Below are 18,651 nucleotides of genomic sequence, written 5' to 3' on the forward strand. Positions count from 1 at the left end.
GCAATAACTTGAAAACAAGGTGACATAGGATTTTCAAATTGACACCACAGGTGTTTCTGCTAGGAGGCTGAGAGATACCACTGACGGTTACAAATGTTTTTTAGACCTTAAAACTAAGCTGTGACTGAAAATAGAAGGTTTTCAAAAAAGCCCTGAATTCAAACTTCTCTGACTAACCAAATAATGTATTCTTCATTCTTTTTTAAAACCTAAAGCCTGCATTAGTGTGTCTCTCTCTGGAGACAAAGAAAGATTTATACAGGTTTTGTTTTTACATTTCCTTAGACAGTAGCACTCTGCAAGACCTGCAAATTGACTTTGATGTATAACACCCAGTAGTCTTTAAGACTGTGAGATATCTAATTCATACCCAAGAGACACTGAAAGAAAATATGTTTTGTTTTTGTTTTTTCATATCACTGTAAACACTTAACGGCGTGGAACTCTGTCAAGTATTGTTTTGAAACACACAAAAATGTAATGAGTCCAGCTGCTACTACTACTTAACAAGTCCTCAGATTCCATAACAACAAGCATTCAAGAGCAGATGTGCTTCTCCAGTTCAGACTTCCTAGATTCCACCATTTTTACATTTTCAAATGAATATTGAATGTATGATTTTCAGCCTCCTGTTCTGTAATAAGAACTTAATTATACAGCTGTCCATAGTTAAGTTCTTCTATAGCTTTTAAAAATACTCACTGAAGAAAACAACTCATCCATGTCTAAAATAACAACTGTCCAGCTCACCTTGATGTGTTATAGCCTGACAGGACTGATACAATTCTGAGACCACATTCATAAACACATAGGGATTGAGCTCATTGAAGCTTAGATAAAGGCAGACATGACAGAGATGATTTTAATATTTAGAGACCTTTAAAGTCTGCTTAGGATAAGACGAGAGCGGAAATATTTGAAATGGTAATGAGATATTAAATTCACAAGGACAGAAAAAAATCTAAAAATTTTGTATCATGGGCAGTGATATAATAATATAACTTGATACTGATTACTGGACTAAAGTATAAATATTAGCTAGGACTACTGCGTGTGCTTTGGAGGAAATGATTTGGGATCCTTATTCTTTGCTTTCTGTCATTCTCAGGTGCACCGCTCATATTTGTGTTGCCATGGATCACAGTGAAATACCTGTATGAGAATGAAGAGTAAGTTTAATCAATTCATGAAATTCTCACATCAAATGGAAGACAGTTTAATTATTGCCGCTTTTATCCGTGACCCCTGAGGAGACAGATGAGTGCGGGTCTTTTTTCTCCTGGTTTCCTTTAAAGAATTTATATTGCAGAGGAAATGTTGATAAAATGTGTTATGCCCATAAGTTTGTGTGTTTGTTTCTGTATCTAGGTGCTGGGAGAGGAATATTAACATGGGATATTGGTGGATTATCCGATCTCCTATACTTTTTGCTTATCTGGTAAGACTCTCTGTTTCTCTTTTTCTCTCTCTCTCACCTTTGTGTTTAACTTTGTCAGTTTACATTTGGATAATGTTTTAAAGACAATTCAAAACAATCTATGTCTTGGCAGATGCTTAGGAGTGCTCATAAAGATACCAAATGCTTTTGTCTGCCTGCTTGTATTTGAATGTGTGTAGATGAGGCAGCTGTTGAAAATAGGACTGCAGGAAAAATGTAAGTCGTGTAAAAATAGTGACTTTTATTTTCTGCAGTTGATATTTTATCAGTTCCTACATTCAGTGCCGTGCTATTTCACTTTGCTCAGTCTGATGACAAAATATAACTTTATACAACCACATGTGCAATATTCACAAAATATCAGTATTTAAAATTTCATATAGGACAACATCAATGTGTTTACACTCCCTCTTAACAACATCACATACCAAAACCAGCTGACGCTTTCCTTTTGTGTGTTTCCTGATTCTTGTTTCCAAATAGCATTATGGATGGACACACTTATGACCAGTGCACTTAAACATGCGCAGTGCTGCACTGTGTGGGAGCATTACTTTTTAATGCAGTTGCTGAAATAGTTGGTAAAAATGTAAAGTTGTTGTAAAGTCTTTCATCATTGTGCAACAACCCCAGAGCTGTTCTGCAGTTCTACTATTGTGCAAACAACCGGATTCACACCTAAATAAACTGTGTTTGTGTACACTCCACTATACATATTTACACAAATACTTGTGTTGAGACAGCACACGCACTTTACCAAACTTGGAGCGCCAAAATCTTGAGTGCTGTGATAATAAATGACCTGCCATCAGTAAGTGTCCTGCACTAGATCACAGTGTGTGCGCACGAGCACATGCTTGTTCTGTGCGCAAGCACTTGAATTGCTCGTGTTGTGGGGACGTTAATCCGTCTGCCCAGTCCCACTGTGAGGACTTCGTTTAAAGTCCGACTTTGTGTTAACTACTGACGCGTTCCAAAGCGGCAGTAATCTTCTCTCTAGCACCATATGCTAACATATTGCATTGTGTTTGCTTCAAAGTGACTTTCTTTATCCTCTTTCTTTCAGATTAACTTCTTCATATTTATCCGTATTATTAAAATCTTAATGTCTAAACTTAGAGCTCACCAGATGAGATACACTGACTACAAGTTCAGGTGAGAAATCTGTTCCTTTATTTCTTTTCTTTTTTGTTTTTTTAAAGAAAATGCAGACAGCAAGCATTTACTTAGTCTTAGTAGCTTTTCGCTTGGGAATGAACTTTTTTGGTATTATAGCCATTTTTATATATAGTCCCCTGTTTTCAGAGTTTTCTTGTAATCTCTAATACCATTTGCTTCCCCTTTCTCCTTTTTTCCAGACTGGCAAAATCTACCCTGACTCTCATTCCCTTGCTTGGGATTCATGCCATCCTCTTCACCTTTGTCATTGATGAATCTGTTCCTAAAGGCTCTGTTCTGCGCCTCGTTCGCCTCTTCTGTGATCTCCTGTTCAACTCCTTCCAGGTATAAGTTCAAATTTCACTTGTTCCACATGTGCCCATAAATATAACAGAGGGACCTCAGAGGATTAATACCCAGGAAGACATAAACTGCACGCTAAAGTAATAAATTATCTGTATAACTCAAAGATGTCACAGAGAACAAAGAAATTGGCACTTTTCTATGTTGTACATTTGCATATAAAAGCAAACATAGGTGAAGAGCCTGGGTTCGACATTTCTTTTGCCCAGCAAACTCCTTCTTAATCCTCACATTTTATTTTTTTAGACTATTTCTTACTCAGGCAGCACACAAATCCTACCCTTCTGTCAGATACTGCTGGTGTTGCAGGAAATGTGAACAAGCTGTCCTGGCACCTGTGACTTGATGAACCAGATGTGGCAGCATTCATGGCTGAGAGATAAAATTCTTTTTTGGAAAGACTAGGAAGTGCATTTATTACGGTGGAGATGAAAGGTGGAGTAAGTCACAAGAAGGCACATTAATTTTGAATGCTCTTGTGCTGTTGCTTGTAATTTAGGTCTTTGCACCATAAACTTACCTGATTAGTTTTAGCGAAAAATTACTTTGTGGTACAATGCGCCCCCTCATAACAATAACTCTACACATTAAAAAAATGGCGGTGCATTTAAATGTGGCTTCACGTGCTTGTTTGCAAGCATCCATATGTGACAAGCTGGGAGTGAGAGAGCGTCTCTCTATTTCTATAAGACAGGTTTCGGTGCATCTGTGAGATCCCAGCGGCTCTGACAAAATAGTAATAGAGATTTTGACACCCTAGGAATGAGATTGGGCTGCATTAATTATATTCTCCATCATTCATACTATGCCTCTGCCTTTGGCAGTTCAGTGATCAAGTGTTTTAGCTGTCCAGTGCAATAAAATGACTCTTTTTTTTTTCTTTTTTTTTTCCTCTAGTTGAAAAAAACTGTTTTTACTCTTTTATTGTGGGGACTAGATGAGAGTAATGAGGCAAAAATAGTGATTTTCTGGGTATTTGTTTCTAATAATGGAAAAATGTATTTTAAGTACAATAAGCATATTAAATGTTCTTCCATTTCAGGGCCTGCTGGTTGCCATCCTGTACTGCTTTGTCAATAAAGAGGTGAGACAGATTCATTTTGATGGCAAAAGCCACTTTAATTTTAAATGTATCTTCTTTGTGAGGATACATTTTTTATTGTCTCTGTCTCTTCCTTTATTTGTTCTTTTGTATCTCTAAAAACATCTTCAAGTTCCACTTTTTTTTCTTTTGTCTGCAAGGACCAGCAGACACGACAGGATCCATCTGCTAATATGCAGTCTTTTAAATGCAGTTTTTGGCAAAGAACATCCATCTATTGATGTCCTCTGTGTCTTGTTCAATCTTCATCACCACTATCTCTCCTGTCTCTCCCATCGCTTCCTCTCTCAGGTGCAGTCGGAGATGCTGAAAAAGTGGAAGAGGTGGAAACTGGGTAAGGACATTGATGAGGAGTACCGCCACACACACAGCCAAACGCCACACGTTAAAAGCGGCAGTATCGCCACTGGCAATGTGCCCAACACCGGTGACCCAAATGTTGACTGGCCTCGCTTCAACAAAGCCAACAGCGGCCCGGTTTGCTCCGCTGCAGCTGAGGAGAACCGCAAACTCGTTGTCTCCTTTAGCAACGGGACAGGGAAATGCAGACCTGCCAAAAGCAGGCACACCCTGCACTTCTCTTTCCAATCGCACAGAGGCGCCACCAGCAGCACTGCCACAGAGGATGTGTGTCTGGAAGAGCGCGTGAAGTACCGCTCATATACTCTGGAAGGAGAGGAAACTAATGTCTGACTTCCCTGAGACCTCATCGCAAAAACTCTCACTGATTGCGCTTCTTGTTTTGGATCCGTGCTTATCATGTGGCAGTTGTATAGCTTGAGCAGGAAGAGGATGAGGAAGTAACAAACAGGGATCATGATGTTCACCGATTCAGAACATTGCAGGAAATGCCACTGAGTCCTGCCCAGCTGCATATGAGTATTTATTGCTTCTGGGAGATGGAGGAAAAAACACTTATTGACTTCAGACATTAGGAATGATCAAATAAATTAAAACTTCACTGGCGTTCAGTGTGCGTACGTGTGTCTGCCTGTGCGCATATGGAGGACAGCTATTTCAACCCTTCTCACATCTTATCCGGTGTAACCATTGTGGGACATGCTTGTGTCGTGTGTGTTTGCAGCAGTTGGCACTAATCTGTGGTACAGAAGAACCTCTTGGTGTCAAAGTATGATTTTATTTCAACTTTTGGTTCGATGGAAATGAATGTGAATTGCACCATGAGAGACTCTTGATGTCTGAGTGGTCAGGAGTTGCAATTTACTGGAGACCTCTCTATCTTATCATGCTGTGATAGGAGTCAGTGTTTGCTATGCTGAGGCAGGCACACAGAATATGGACTCTTTCACCTTTAGAAGGAACATGATACAAAGTTTAACTTATTCTGGTTTTAACAAGCCAAAGCCAAACAAGAAAAGAATAATATATCACAGGTTTGTTATTGACTGCATAAAGCACGAAATCCATATTTTTATTCATCTACTCCATTTTTAAACAAATTTTGATTGAATGTATATGGACAGAGGAGCAATTTGGTTGAACTGAATTTTAATTGAATATTTAACTGTATATATGTAATTAGATGTACACGCTCTATCCAGAGCCTCTTGGATTTGTCTGACACCTAACTCAAATTCCTCATTTGCCTTCATTGCCTCATTGTAAGATTCATGCTTACACGGTTACAGTCACCGTCAGCTGCACAATTTTTCAGGCGTACTTTAATTTTTAGAAATATAATTTTTGCACAAAATCTACAGCTTGTACAGATGTCCAAAGATTGTTTTATATTCCAGGATGGTTTTTAAAGAAAAAGGTTTTGCATTTAAAAACATAATGTATGACTCAGATTTTTTTGTTAATGCACCACATTGACAATGAAAGTTAGATTGTTTTTATGCTTTCTATGTCAAACTTAGTAACGCAGAACAAAAATTGTGCCCCACCCACCATATTTATTTGTTGTTGGGGTTTTTTGATACCGGAAATAAATGAAGCCAGCAATGAAACACTGCTTTAAAAAAATTAAGAGAAGATACAATCTTCACAGTATAATACAAAACCAGTGAAACTTGTGCAATATCAATTTGTCTAGTTGGGAAGCATACATTTTATAGGGCTGTAGCAATGATGGTCATCCTAATTTATCCAAAATTATTAAATAAAAACAATATTAAACTCCTCTAAAATGTGTGTTCACTAAGTGTGAACTATTGCTAACAGGCATGATGCACACATGAATTTGAAAGCTATCAGTCCCTCTATTGTAGCAAAGGTATTTCCAAAATTAATTCTTGTTTCATTGTAGTTCGTGCAGAGAAAGCAGAACCTGACACTGTGTTTTTTTTTTAGAATAAATGTGGACATTTATTACAGATATTTTTATTAATACGTTTATATATTATATGTAGATATATAGGAAACCATATAAACAAGAAATAGCACCTTGAAGTGACTGTTTTGGTGTAAATAAAATTGACTTGAATTGAAGAAATCATTGTGAATCATTTTCAGCTGATTTCTCTCCAGTGCATCAGTGCTAACACTTGCACTGGAGTGGTAACACCAAGACACCTCTCAAAAAGGAAGTAGTAATAGCTGATGTCTGTGGACTATTGGCATTAGATGGTAACTGCAGCCCATTCTGGTTGAAAAAGCAGCTTCTCTAGGGTGTTACATCCATATCCTGTCACAAAAGAGTGAAGGACATACCAGGAGGCAGGATGCTACATAAGGAGAACTGGAGAGGGCTATATAGGAGCAACAACCCAGCAGCAAAACCAGCATGTTTTCTATTACGCAAAGAGCTATAGGAGCCCTACAAAATTACCTCCAGCAGGCTACTCATGTACATGTCTCTGACTAAAATGTTAGAACGAGACTGAGGAAGGCGTGAAGTCAGTCTTTAGCAGGAGCTGTGCTTACAGCCCAGCATTGTGCAGCTGTGTAGGAATTCACCTGAGAACACCAGCGATGGCAGGTCAAATAATGGATCCCCAATTACTTGATCTATCTGTGACAGGCGTGAAAGCTTCTGGATACTCTGGCATCTCCAGATGTTTTGTCACTCTCATTTGCACCAGAGCAGGTGAAATGCAATCATAGCGGTTTATGTGTGTCAGCTGGTCAAACTGACAGTTTACCTGATTATGTGTTATACTGTGATGAAGGTTCCTTTGTTTTATTGAGCAGCATATATACCTAAATGACCTTTTTTTTTTTCTTTAAATTCAGAACAGAAAATAGACACTCTTTAAAGAGTTAACTATACATATCAATAAAGCTAAATAGACAAAAGCAGGTGGGTGATTGGGTGTATTGTTATGCTAATGGTTACAGTGCAGGTGACTCAAAAATGAAAGCAGTAAGAATTATTATGAGAAAAGACTTTTCTTTCACAAAGCATGTTTGTAACTATCAGATTGTGTCTCTTTGCTTAAAGTATTGTAATTGTCAAAACAGCCCTAAAGCAAACATTGTCATTAAGAAAAGGAAGAGGTTTTGTATAAAAGCCACATCATTGTGTTTCATATGCCTCTGTGGATCCAATTAAATTTGATTCTGTCAGCAAAAAGAGTCTCAGTGTATGTTGTGTCAAACAGAGTCATTGATGCAACTCTGACTGAAAGGTAAGTAATACACCTGTCTCGGTTTTGTGACATTTAAAAAGAAATACTTGGATTTAGCTGATATTTTGCAGTGACTTTCTGTAGAACTGCTCCTGTTCAATAGCCAAGTTCCAACCTTAGTTTAAAAAAGCACACAATAAGCTAATGAAATGGTCTATGTGCACACATGCAGGAATAACACTCTCAGTTATTGCTAATTACATGTGACATAGCCGATTAGCGGCCTTATTACTAACCATGTTTCCAATGGAGATTACTGCAATGTGAAATGGTTACTCATATATCTGTGTATTGTTGTGCAGAAGGTAATGAGTTGATGAATTATGTATTAGTTAGTCATACATGTCTGGGAATGTGTGCTCATGTGTGTAATTGATCTCGAAGTCTCTCTGAAAATATTGCCGTGCCTGTGTGTGCATTTACATATAAGAGAGAACATAAACCACCAAAGGCAGAACGCTGCATTCCAGCATCGAATATTGTAAGTGCAATTCTGATTATAGAAAAAAGGGATACAGGGGAAATTACAGGGCTGGACAGGCTCACAACAACCTAACATTTCATTTCCAGGAAAAAAATCTGGATTTTGTCCCACTTGGATTATCAGCTTCAGGAAGTGAGTGTGTGACTGAAGGTTTGTCCACAACTCTGGAGCAGAGTTTACCATGAATTATTTAATTGTGTACTGTTGGCAAGAAAACTGTACTACATCAAGTATAATAGGAAAATTTACCCTTTGGTTCATGTGCAAGCCATCTGACATTGGCTACTGACTTTCTTACCTCACTTAGTAGGAAAGGTATAATTACTGATTACAACATGTCCAATAAAAAACACAGTTTTTTCTTTTTGTTTAAAGCAGAAAATCTGGTGTGACGTCAACACCGTGAGAGACACAAGGATGCACTGAGACCCTGCCATTAGAGCTAGCTTACAAATCCAATTTCAATCCGTCTATTTAATTTAATTGTTTTTCTTGTGCAGTTTTACTTGAAAACTGAATGTCAGAATTTGTCCCAAGCCAGCTCATAGCCACTGAGAAAGAGGGGAGACAAGACAGACTGCGATGTCAAAATAATAAACATGAGGTGTGAGGAGTCAGAGGAATCAGTCGTGGTATGCATGAATGGACAACTGATATATTAGTGCAGTGTGTCGGCAAAAAAAAAAAAAATCTAAAACCCGGTGGTTTCATTCCTTGGCATTTGCCCAGTGGGCCAAAACACTTGTGGGCTGATGGTCAATATGATTTTTTTTTCTTTGTCAATATAATTATACAGGCTACTGGGTGGCTTGAATGGCAGTTGCACACCAGCCCTACAAGCATTTCCAGCAGCCCTTTTTCATAGCTGACACTGGATTGCCCAATCAACAGGTTAGTGTGGAAAAAGTGATCTATAAAGATGGACAAACAAGTGAAAAGTTGGAGCTGAAAAACTAAAAGAGGAAAAGAAACTAGAAATAAGTGTAGAAAATAACCAACATATCAGCTGTCAGGGCTGCTGCTGCTGCATTCTCTACAGTAGCACCAGCAGCAACTAGTAAAAAGCTGTCACAGCTACTACCAGCCTTGGAACCTGATCAAACAAAATCTATAAACAAAACACAGTTTTACTGTTATTTATGTGTTTGTTGGGGAATAACACAGTTATTTCCCTTTTTTTGCACATACTACTAGGCTCTACCTGTTGTGAGCCTTACACAGGTAAACCCCAGTCAGTTTAACCATCTTCTCCAACATACGACCTCAGAAAGAGAAAACCCTGCAAAGTATAAAGGAAGTGGAGGGAGCATAACACACTCAAATGAAGAGCTACTTAGAGCAGGGGTGTTCAAATCCAGGCCTCAAGGGCCGGTGTCCTGCAGGTTTTAGATATCACCCTGGGTCAACACACCTGAATCAAATGATTAGTTCATTACCAGGCCTCTGGAGACCTTCGAGACATGTTGAGGAGGTAATTTAGCCATTTAAATCAACTGTGCTTGATAAACAACACATCTGCAACCCGCAGGACACCGGCACTTGAGGCCTGGATTTGGCAAACAGTTTGTAGAATAGAATAGAATTAGTTTTATCTAAGCAGCACCGATTCACAACCCTCATCATCAGGGAGCTTTATAATCCAAGGTGAAGAATGTAGAGAATGTTCCCCAATGATCAGACAATTCCCTGAGAGCATGCACCTGGCAAAGGAAGGACAAAAATTTGCTTTCAAATTCTGATAAAGAAGCTTTTGTCTCTAATTGGTGTTTAAATTGCAACCATAATCTCGTTAATTGATGCAAAAATAAAGCGAGACCAAATGTATTACAAAAACAGAACAAATACTCACGCTTGCTCGGATCGGCCCACAGTTCTTAAAATGTCTGTTTTAAGAACTCCTATAATATTTTAACTAGTGGGACCCAATAATATCCCAGATGGGCATTTGTGATGTTGCGAGTCTACAGGGAGGATGTCTGAAAACACATTATATCTTTGGGGTCACTGAAAACATATTACTTTGGTCAAACTTCTTCCATACATCCTCCCCAAAGCTTCCCCACAGGATGCTGAAACCATCTGTGTGTAATTTCAGCTGACTGTGAAAAAATCTTACAGCAATAATCTGAATTTCACTCCCAAACCACAAACCCATGATAGCAAATGGATTGTAGATGGTACAAAACAATTTCTGGAACTAATAAAATTGCTGCAACTCAAAAAGGATATAATTCAAATAAGCGCAGTAACTGTTATCTACCTTTTTTTTTTTTTTTTTAACTACAGTTAGTCTGCGTTCTAGTTCAGTATCATTTATAACCCTCAAAATAAAAATCTTATGAAAATCCTTAAAGCAGAAAGAATCTCAGGCAAGGCTGCAGTAATTATTTAATAAAATAGGAAATAAAGTTATATCTAATACTGAAGGAATAAATATCCAAAGGCTAAAATCAGTTTTCCTCTGGGTTCACTGACCTTTTGTGGTTGGTATTAGATTTGAAATCACAGTCTTCGTTATATCTGTGCTGTGTGTCTGCGTTGTGTGTGTGTGTGTGGGGGGGTGTTAGAATCTGCGAAACTGGTTTTTATAATCTAATTTTTATCTGTTTTTTGTGCTGTTGAAGTCTCCGAGTTTACACTGGACAAGAAGTAGTGTACATGCAGTACACAAAGTTATGAGACGTTATTTTGAGATCAGGACAAAAACAGCTTGAGGAGCTACGTGGCGCGGGAATCAATCAGCAGTGACAGATCTATTGTGAAAAGTACTTGAGTCCAAAAACAGGCACAGGCTGGGTTACAGTCCCACAAAAGTGCAGTAAGAGGAAAAAACACTGCTCACATGTGTACAGAATAAAAGACCATATGTTTGTGTGTACTATAATGGGAGGGGTGTAGATATTGCAGAAAAATAATTATCTGCCTCTTGAGCACAAAGCATTTAGGTCTCATGTGGATCAAACTGTTTTCCCACTGTAATTACTGTCATCATTCTTCTTGTGTTTAATAGTTACGCAGCCAGATTTGGTCTTTCTGAGAGCTATCCTTGTTTTTAAAGGAAACATCATACTGTAGCTGTAATCAGTTACAGTATGATAGCAAAATGAAACCACTGCCATAGAGTTATCCTTGTTCATGCTATTGTACAAAAGATCTGATATTTTTACAGTTAACCTGTGACTCAACAGATGTTGAACAAAGCTAAAGCCTTTCAGAGATAAAGAGAGATTAATGTGTTTTTGTAATTGTTGTGTGCTGCATAAAGCAGTTTTAAACTGTGGGCTCAAAATTGTGTTTTAATGGCTTTATTTATATCGTTTGTACAGAGGTTTGGCTGGTGTAGGTGAACTTTATTTACTTTATCCACCATTTTTTCTGTTCTCCTGAGTACTGAGATCCTGAAATGTCATTGCATAAAGTGGTTTGACAATGTTGGTACTGCAGGCTTACTCACCAGTACAATTCAATTCAAGTTCAATTCAGGTTTATTTCTATAGTGTCAAATTACAACAGTCAACTCAGGGCACTCATTTACTGTAAGGACTATACAGAATTTTGAAGAAAGCTCCAGGGGAGCCATCTGCTGAGAATGGATGTGGGGTGAGAGGAAAAAGAAAAGATGACACAAAAAAAGAAAAAAAGAGCCTGGGGAGACAAGGTGAAACAGAGAATAAGGGAGCGAGGGGAAAATATTTAATGACATGCTGCATGTGAGCAGTGGAAAGAGGTGAAAGGCAAAGAAGTGCTAAGTCCTGCAGCAGTCTGAGCCTATGGCAGCAAGGTACAGTAGCTAAGGGATGGTTCATTGTCCAACCTAAACTATAAGCTTTACCAAAAAGGCAAGTTTGAAGCCTAATCAAGGTATGGAGGGTGTCTATGGGTCAAATTCAAACTGGGAGTTGGTTCCACAGGCGAGGGACCTTACAGCTGAAGACCCTGCCAACTCTATTTTTAGACACTCTTGGAACCGCACATAAACCTGTAGTCTGGCATGGTGCTCTATTACAATAATAGGATAATGGCAGTGTTAATGTTTTATCATGTATTTTATTAGCTTGGTTTTGTAGTTGCATGTTTTTAGAAGTTTGCATGCTTTTATTTTGAAATGTTTTTACTTCCTACCCATGTTTTTCTAATCCAAGAAATTATGAACACCTGCTCACTACACAAAATGATTGTGGGGGGTCAGAGAGCAGGTAACAGCAGAGCAACAACATGGGCAGTACAGTTTGATGCCAAAGAGACCTGAGATTGGAATTGTTGGTAGACAATTGGATGTGTAGGACTTGGACCCAGTAAAAGACTTTTACCAGTGAGAGACAACCAATAAAAAGACTGATTGCTGTACTGGCTGCTTGTGTAGTGTTTGCCTTAATAATGTTACACCCATGCAGTTGGACTGCTAGTTTTTGTTATTTTTTGAGGCCCTGGGCTTGTTGTTATTGTAAATGTGTTCTTAACTACTACAGAGTTGTAGTATTCCTTGGCATCCCTTTCTGTTTTTATCCTGCTCTCAATTGGACCTCACTCTTCCTTTTCTCACTTTTTACAGTAATACAGAAAGCAGATATATAGTATGTAGGTGTAATTAAAGATAGGACATTTTAGTTTTATAGGAAACAAATGATCTGATCGTTTTCTCTTTTTGTCAAGGACCCAAACAGCTTTAGCTTACAAATAGTTTTCAAAAACAGATGCCACGCATAGATGTGTGAGGATGTAAAGAAGTGCAATAAAAATATTTTATTAAATGTATTATTTTATTATTAATCTTACTGCTGTTTTTATCTTCTTACTAGATGTTTTGTATTCATGACCTGACCTTCCTTCTGTATTGAGGTTTGATACCTGTTTTATTTAACTCTTCTGGTCTATTAGTGCCTCCATTCTGTCTGTGCTAGTGCTGATCTGCACCCTGTTATTGACTTATGTTGTTTCTCCGTATTACTGTGAAGCACTTTGGTGTGCCTCCGGATTTTTAAATGTGCTATATAAATAAAACTGTATTGTATTATATTGTATGTGGGTGTATCTAATACAGAAAACCTGTGATCTCTTCTAAATTAATGTTGTGCTGTTTTCTTTTTGAATACGTCCAACTCATAGAACATTTCTTAAGTTTGATAGGTTTCAACTGAGTCATGCAGTAAAGGTTTAAGAAATGTGACAATCCAACCATGAACACCAAATAAATGTGTTTCTTTTGCAGAAAAATAGTTTTATCTCATAGAGGTTTTACCCTCTCAACACTTTTTCCTGAAAATATATCCAGCTTTATCATTTCAGAGAGTATTTTGCAGCTTGAATTTTGAAATGGAGAGTTTTCTATGTGGTTATGACCCCTCTTCCAGGGCCCTTAAATAAGAAGTAAGACTGACCTTGAATAAACTGCTCTGTCGATGCCTCACAGCTCTTAATATATATAATAGCAAATGGAGAAGACAAGGGTAGATGCTGATTCGTTCCACTCTTGGCTCAGACTTTGATAACCACTCATAACTTGTCAGCTCATCTGCCAAAAAAGAGCCATTGCTTCACTTTTCACCAGTAAAATGAATTTTCCTCATCCTGATGCTGTACTCTTCTGTCAAACTAACTCTTGTTTTCATGTGTTACACTGTCTGAGTAAAAGAGCTGAACATCTTCCTGTTAACTGTGTACTTGAATAGACTCTGAATTTAAGTATCTAAGTAGATACCCACGACTGTGTTGCCTCCAGTAGGGATAACACCATACTAAAGTTCGCGGACGACACTGCAGTGATTGGTCGCATCACTGGAGGGGATGAAGTGGCTTACAGCAGAGGTGGCCGGTCTGGTGTCATGGTGGGAGGACAACAACCTCAACACTGATAAGACAAAAGAGATGATGGACACAAGGAAGAAGAGGAAGCCTCACCAGCCGCTGTTTATCCGGGGCTTGAAGTGGAAAGGGTGAGCAGCTTTGGACACCTGGGCGTCTACATCATTGAGGACCTCATCTGGACACTGAACACCACACAGCTGGTCAAGAAGGCTCAGCAGCGGCTGTATTTCCTGAGGAGGCTGAGGAAATTCGGTATGTCGGCCAAGATCCTCAGCAAGTTCTTCAGCTGCATTGTGGAGAGCACACTGACCAGCTGCATCACTGCATGGTACAGCAGCACTAATGCTATGGACCAAACACCTGCAGAGAGTGATAACACCTGTGGAGAAGATCATCAGGACCCTGCTGCCCTCTCTGCAGAGCATCTACCATTGCAGAGTCCATCCCCAAAGACCCCACACACCCCCCAACACGGACTGTTCACACTTCTGCCCTCGGGACAAATTTGCTTAATTCTAAGATTTAACAAAATGCTGGAAACATTCCTCAGAGAATTTTGTTCATATTTATATGATAGCATTACAAAAAATATGTGCATTAAGTTTGCACATCAGTGATGTGACTCTCCCATTCCACCACATTCCAAAGACACTTTATTGGATTCATATCTGTGAATTATGAGGAGTACAGTGAACTCAATGTCATGTTCAAGAAACCTTGCGTCACATGATCTGGGCTTCGTGACATGATGCTCAAATCATGCTGTGAGCAACCATCAGAAGCAGCTTCAAGGTTTGACGTGTTGTGCATTCAGAGATGCTCTTTTGCGTGTTTCTGTCATCTTCCTATCCGCTCAAAGCAGTCAAGCCATTGTACTCGAGCCTCTGGTTTCAACAATTCATTTTCATCCAGAGAACATTTTGATTTTGGTTTTGTAACTCGATGCATCATTTAGTTAGTTTTAATCTAGTTTTTGTTTATTTTAATAACCATGGTGCACCTGTTTTGATGATGAATTATAAATTAAACTACAGTAGATCTCGGATGGGGCTAGGACCCATGCAGGCCTCTGCTGTGTTAAATCACTGTGCTTATCTCCTCTCTCATGCTGTCGTCTGTATAAACAGTGGCACATTTTAGGAACAATCTGTCCACAGAGACTGTGCAGTGTTTGTTCAATGTCTTATTAATGACAAGCAGTTTAGCCCTATTATCAATTACCCCATTAGTCTGTTTATGTGTGCATCTGTGCATGTCAAGGGTCAGGGTTAAGCTAAGACATGATGTAGTTAAAGTTCAATTTGGGGGCTTATTGTAAAGAGTGGAAACTCCCAACAAGTCTAGTAAACTTTATATGTTTGTTCAGAATTTTTGCTTCCTGTTTCATGGTTTATCATCGCAGCATATTTTGTGGATTAAGCAAATTCTATAATTTGTGATGCAAAGTCAAATTCTGCACAATTATGATTTGAATTTTGAAGAGTAACAGCAAGAAACAGAATCACAGACCATGAACAGAACTGAGTTTGAAGAAATATCTGGATTCTGCTGGATCAAATGAATATAAAAATCGAATAATTATTTCAACAATATGCAGAACAACATGCAAAATGCTGCACTCAGAAATTACTATACTGAGTATGATGTTTAAAATATGGAAAAAGAGCTAGCTTGGCTCTGCCTTGAGGGTACAAAATTAGCTTTAGAAGTAGCACAAATCCCTGTGCTACTTCTAAGATAAGTTATCAACATATTTGATAAGTAAAATAATGCGTGTGTGTGTGTGTGTGTGTGTGTGTGTGTTATTTATATCCTATATTTTCTTCTAGCATTAACTGCTTTTGTGCTGTCCCTTGACTTTGTGCCTCCAGCTGAGACGTATTGAATGTTTGCATTCGGACTACAAACACTCCAACAGCAATATCTCTGCTGGAGTGAAATCATATAAACAGTGACACCGTTTTCAGAAAACAAATCTATATATGTTTTTATATTTATATATAAAAGAAGTGCATAGTAGCAGTTCAAAGGGAGATATGCACAAAATATCATATATTTTTGTTATTAAATATATAAGGAGTTAATATGTGCTGCATAACTTGCAGAAAATGTAAATATTTTTTCTTACTGAAATGTTTTTCCCGTGATAATTAAATAGTGAGTAGTTTTCTCTCCTTATATTCAGGCCTGTCATGGTCCTGGGTCGCGCGACCCAGTGTTTTGAGTTTTAGTCTATTTTGATGTTTATTGTTTGTTTAGGTTCATTAAGTTAGTCTAGCTCATTTGTTATTATATTACCCTTGTGTTAAGTCTCCCTTGCCCTTCATGTGTTTATGTCTGTGTGTCTTATGTTGTCAAGTTCATGTTGTCGTTTCTGTCATCTTCCCCTGTACTCGGTCTCCCTGGTTCGTGCACCTACCCGTTATGTGTCATGTCTGTGTGGCTCTTGTTGTCTAGTTCATTTCATGTCAATGTCTCTGTGTTTCCTGTTTTATTTTGAAAGAGTCTGTTCTTTGTTCACTGCTAAATGCAGTGAACTCTTTCCTGTTCATCATCATTATGTATATCCAAATCAGCCGTTTCCTCATGTGTCTCCACTTCCCCTGATCGCCTCATGTGTGTATTTAAGTCCTCAGTTTTCTGAATGTCATTGTCAGGTCGTCTGTTATCCCCACCATCGTCTTAGTCATTGTTATACTCACAGTCATAGAGCTTCATAGTGTTTGTTTAGTGTTTTTTAGTTTGCTTAGGGTTACATGTTTAACTCCTGCCATCATCCAAATAAAGGATCGCTTTTGTTTAAACCTGCAACTCTTCGTCCACAACTGCTTTTGGGTCCTGTTTCAAAAAACACACCGGCGCACCCCGTCATGACACAGGCTTATAAACAAAAAATTTTCTCCTGCTCAAACATTAGATTGCAACCAGACTTTTATTTAAACACACAGTGTTATTGGAAGATATGCATAATGTGTTAATTAGTGCAGTTAATATTTGGTGATACATAAACTTACTAAACTGAGAAAGTGGTTTGTTGCATGCCTTTGATATTGGCCCGCCACCTTCCTTTCTTTTTCTATCAGCGTTCTCTCCCTAAATCTGTGAGTCTGTGGAAAGGTTTCCATGCTCTTGTGACCCCTTCCAGAGGTGCAGCCACTGGGTCTTTGACTAGCACGCTTATTGTTCAACACTTGCCTTGTGCTTGCATACTCCCTTGCTTGCAACCTGCAACATTTGCTCTATGCCTGACATCTCTGTGTACTGCTTTTTGGAAGTAAAACATAAAAATGTTGAGAGGGTAAGATGAAGCCAAGGATGTAAGCACAAGTTGCATTTTAGGACTTTTTATCCATCCAATATTGAAATCTAAAATGGACCGTGAGCCAACAGTAAATCTATGCCGAAATGTTTGCTAGGATATCACTCCCATTATTATTAAACTACTTAGTGACCCCTTGTGCCCTATGGATGAGGGCAATACATTTTGTATTGATCGGCAGCAATGTAAACCAGGGTATCTAACTATCCAGAGCCAGTGGAACCTCTCAGTGCATTCAGACCTGTACTCTTCTTCTACTGTACACTACAAATGCACTTGGCCAGTTGCCTAAAGTAGGAGATGACTCATTTGACCATATCTCTTTATTTCTCTTTAGACTAGTTTCTATGGTTTCACACCAGTAAGCTCTCAAATGTGCATTTATCTTTGTAGTGGGGAGTGAATGCACTGCAGGTCTACACTAATATTGGTTTTTATAACTGTTAATGGATTGTTCTTGCTGACTCCAAAAAGCTCAATTTAAGAGAGGACGAGTTACTCTTTCTGTTTGAGTCATATATTGAATTACTATACATGTGATATACATTCTTTGACTGTATTTGTTGATGCATTTTTCATCATTCTAAATGGAATTTTAACTTTAGTCACTGTTCCTAGTATAACATGAGCCAGAGCATGACACATAACACAAGTTAATCTCAATCCTGACACAACAATGAATGCTTGGAATTCATGTATTCTGATTTTCCTTGATTTTCTATATACCTTAGACAACTGAAATATGAGTATTCCTGTGTTCGGCATCAAAATAAAAAGAATTTTACCAAAACGTTTTGCTGTTCATTCAAGTGAGATCCATAGTGTATTTGTGTGCTTTGGTCTTTGCCTGTGGATGGCATGCATTTGAACACCTGCACAAAATGCTAATGTTAATGCAGTTTCCATTCGAATCGCAGGTATATGAGAAAGCATGAATAATTAATATATACCCATCCACCCGAGTATAACACCTGCGCCTGAGACGGCAAAGATTTAAAGTTCATTACTGTAACTATGCAATAAGAAGGACTTGGTGTTGTTAATCACAGTAGTGTAGGAGTGGGAGCTTCTCACCATGTGTATGTGCAGAGAAAAATGAGGGTCCTCATCATGTGTAAACACTAATTAAGCAGTGTTACTGCAGTAAAGGATCTTTTAGCATGATCTGAGTCTTCAGTGTCCACAGGACTCTTCAGCACTTCCGTACAGTGAGACTGACTGGACTTTAATTATTAGTATTTTCTTTTAGCTTTATTTGTATGCCACTTTTTAAAACACACAGTTACAAAGCGCTTCACAGCTGAATAAAACCAAACCAAAAATCAGTGGTTTATTATCATTTATTCTGATTATTTGTTGTACATGCTTTGTCTGTGTTTGTGTAGCCCTTTA

At 38.3% G+C, this 18,651-nt stretch overlaps 1 protein-coding gene across 2 annotated transcripts in view; it reads left to right on the forward strand.

Annotated features, from left to right (window-relative positions):
• gcgrb (glucagon receptor b) overlaps window positions 1-7,003 on the forward strand; it is a 59,339-nt gene extending 52,336 nt beyond the window's left edge. For both annotated transcript variants that reach the window (XM_040014336.1, XM_040014337.1), the window contains exons 9-14: window positions 1,109-1,169; window positions 1,369-1,438; window positions 2,505-2,593; window positions 2,797-2,941; window positions 4,002-4,043; window positions 4,353-7,003. In XM_040014336.1, coding sequence (XP_039870270.1) covers window positions 1,109-1,169; window positions 1,369-1,438; window positions 2,505-2,593; window positions 2,797-2,941; window positions 4,002-4,043; window positions 4,353-4,754 — 809 coding nt within the window. In that variant the 3' untranslated portion in view covers window positions 4,755-7,003. The remainder of the gene's footprint in view (window positions 1-1,108; window positions 1,170-1,368; window positions 1,439-2,504; window positions 2,594-2,796; window positions 2,942-4,001; window positions 4,044-4,352) is intronic.
• The last annotated feature ends 11,648 nt before the right edge of the window (window positions 7,004-18,651 follow it).

The sequence above is a fragment of the Simochromis diagramma genome, unplaced genomic scaffold (assembly GCF_900408965.1).
Source record: "Simochromis diagramma unplaced genomic scaffold, fSimDia1.1 OVJJ01000669.1, whole genome shotgun sequence".
Taxonomy (NCBI): Eukaryota; Metazoa; Chordata; class Actinopteri; order Cichliformes; family Cichlidae; genus Simochromis; species Simochromis diagramma.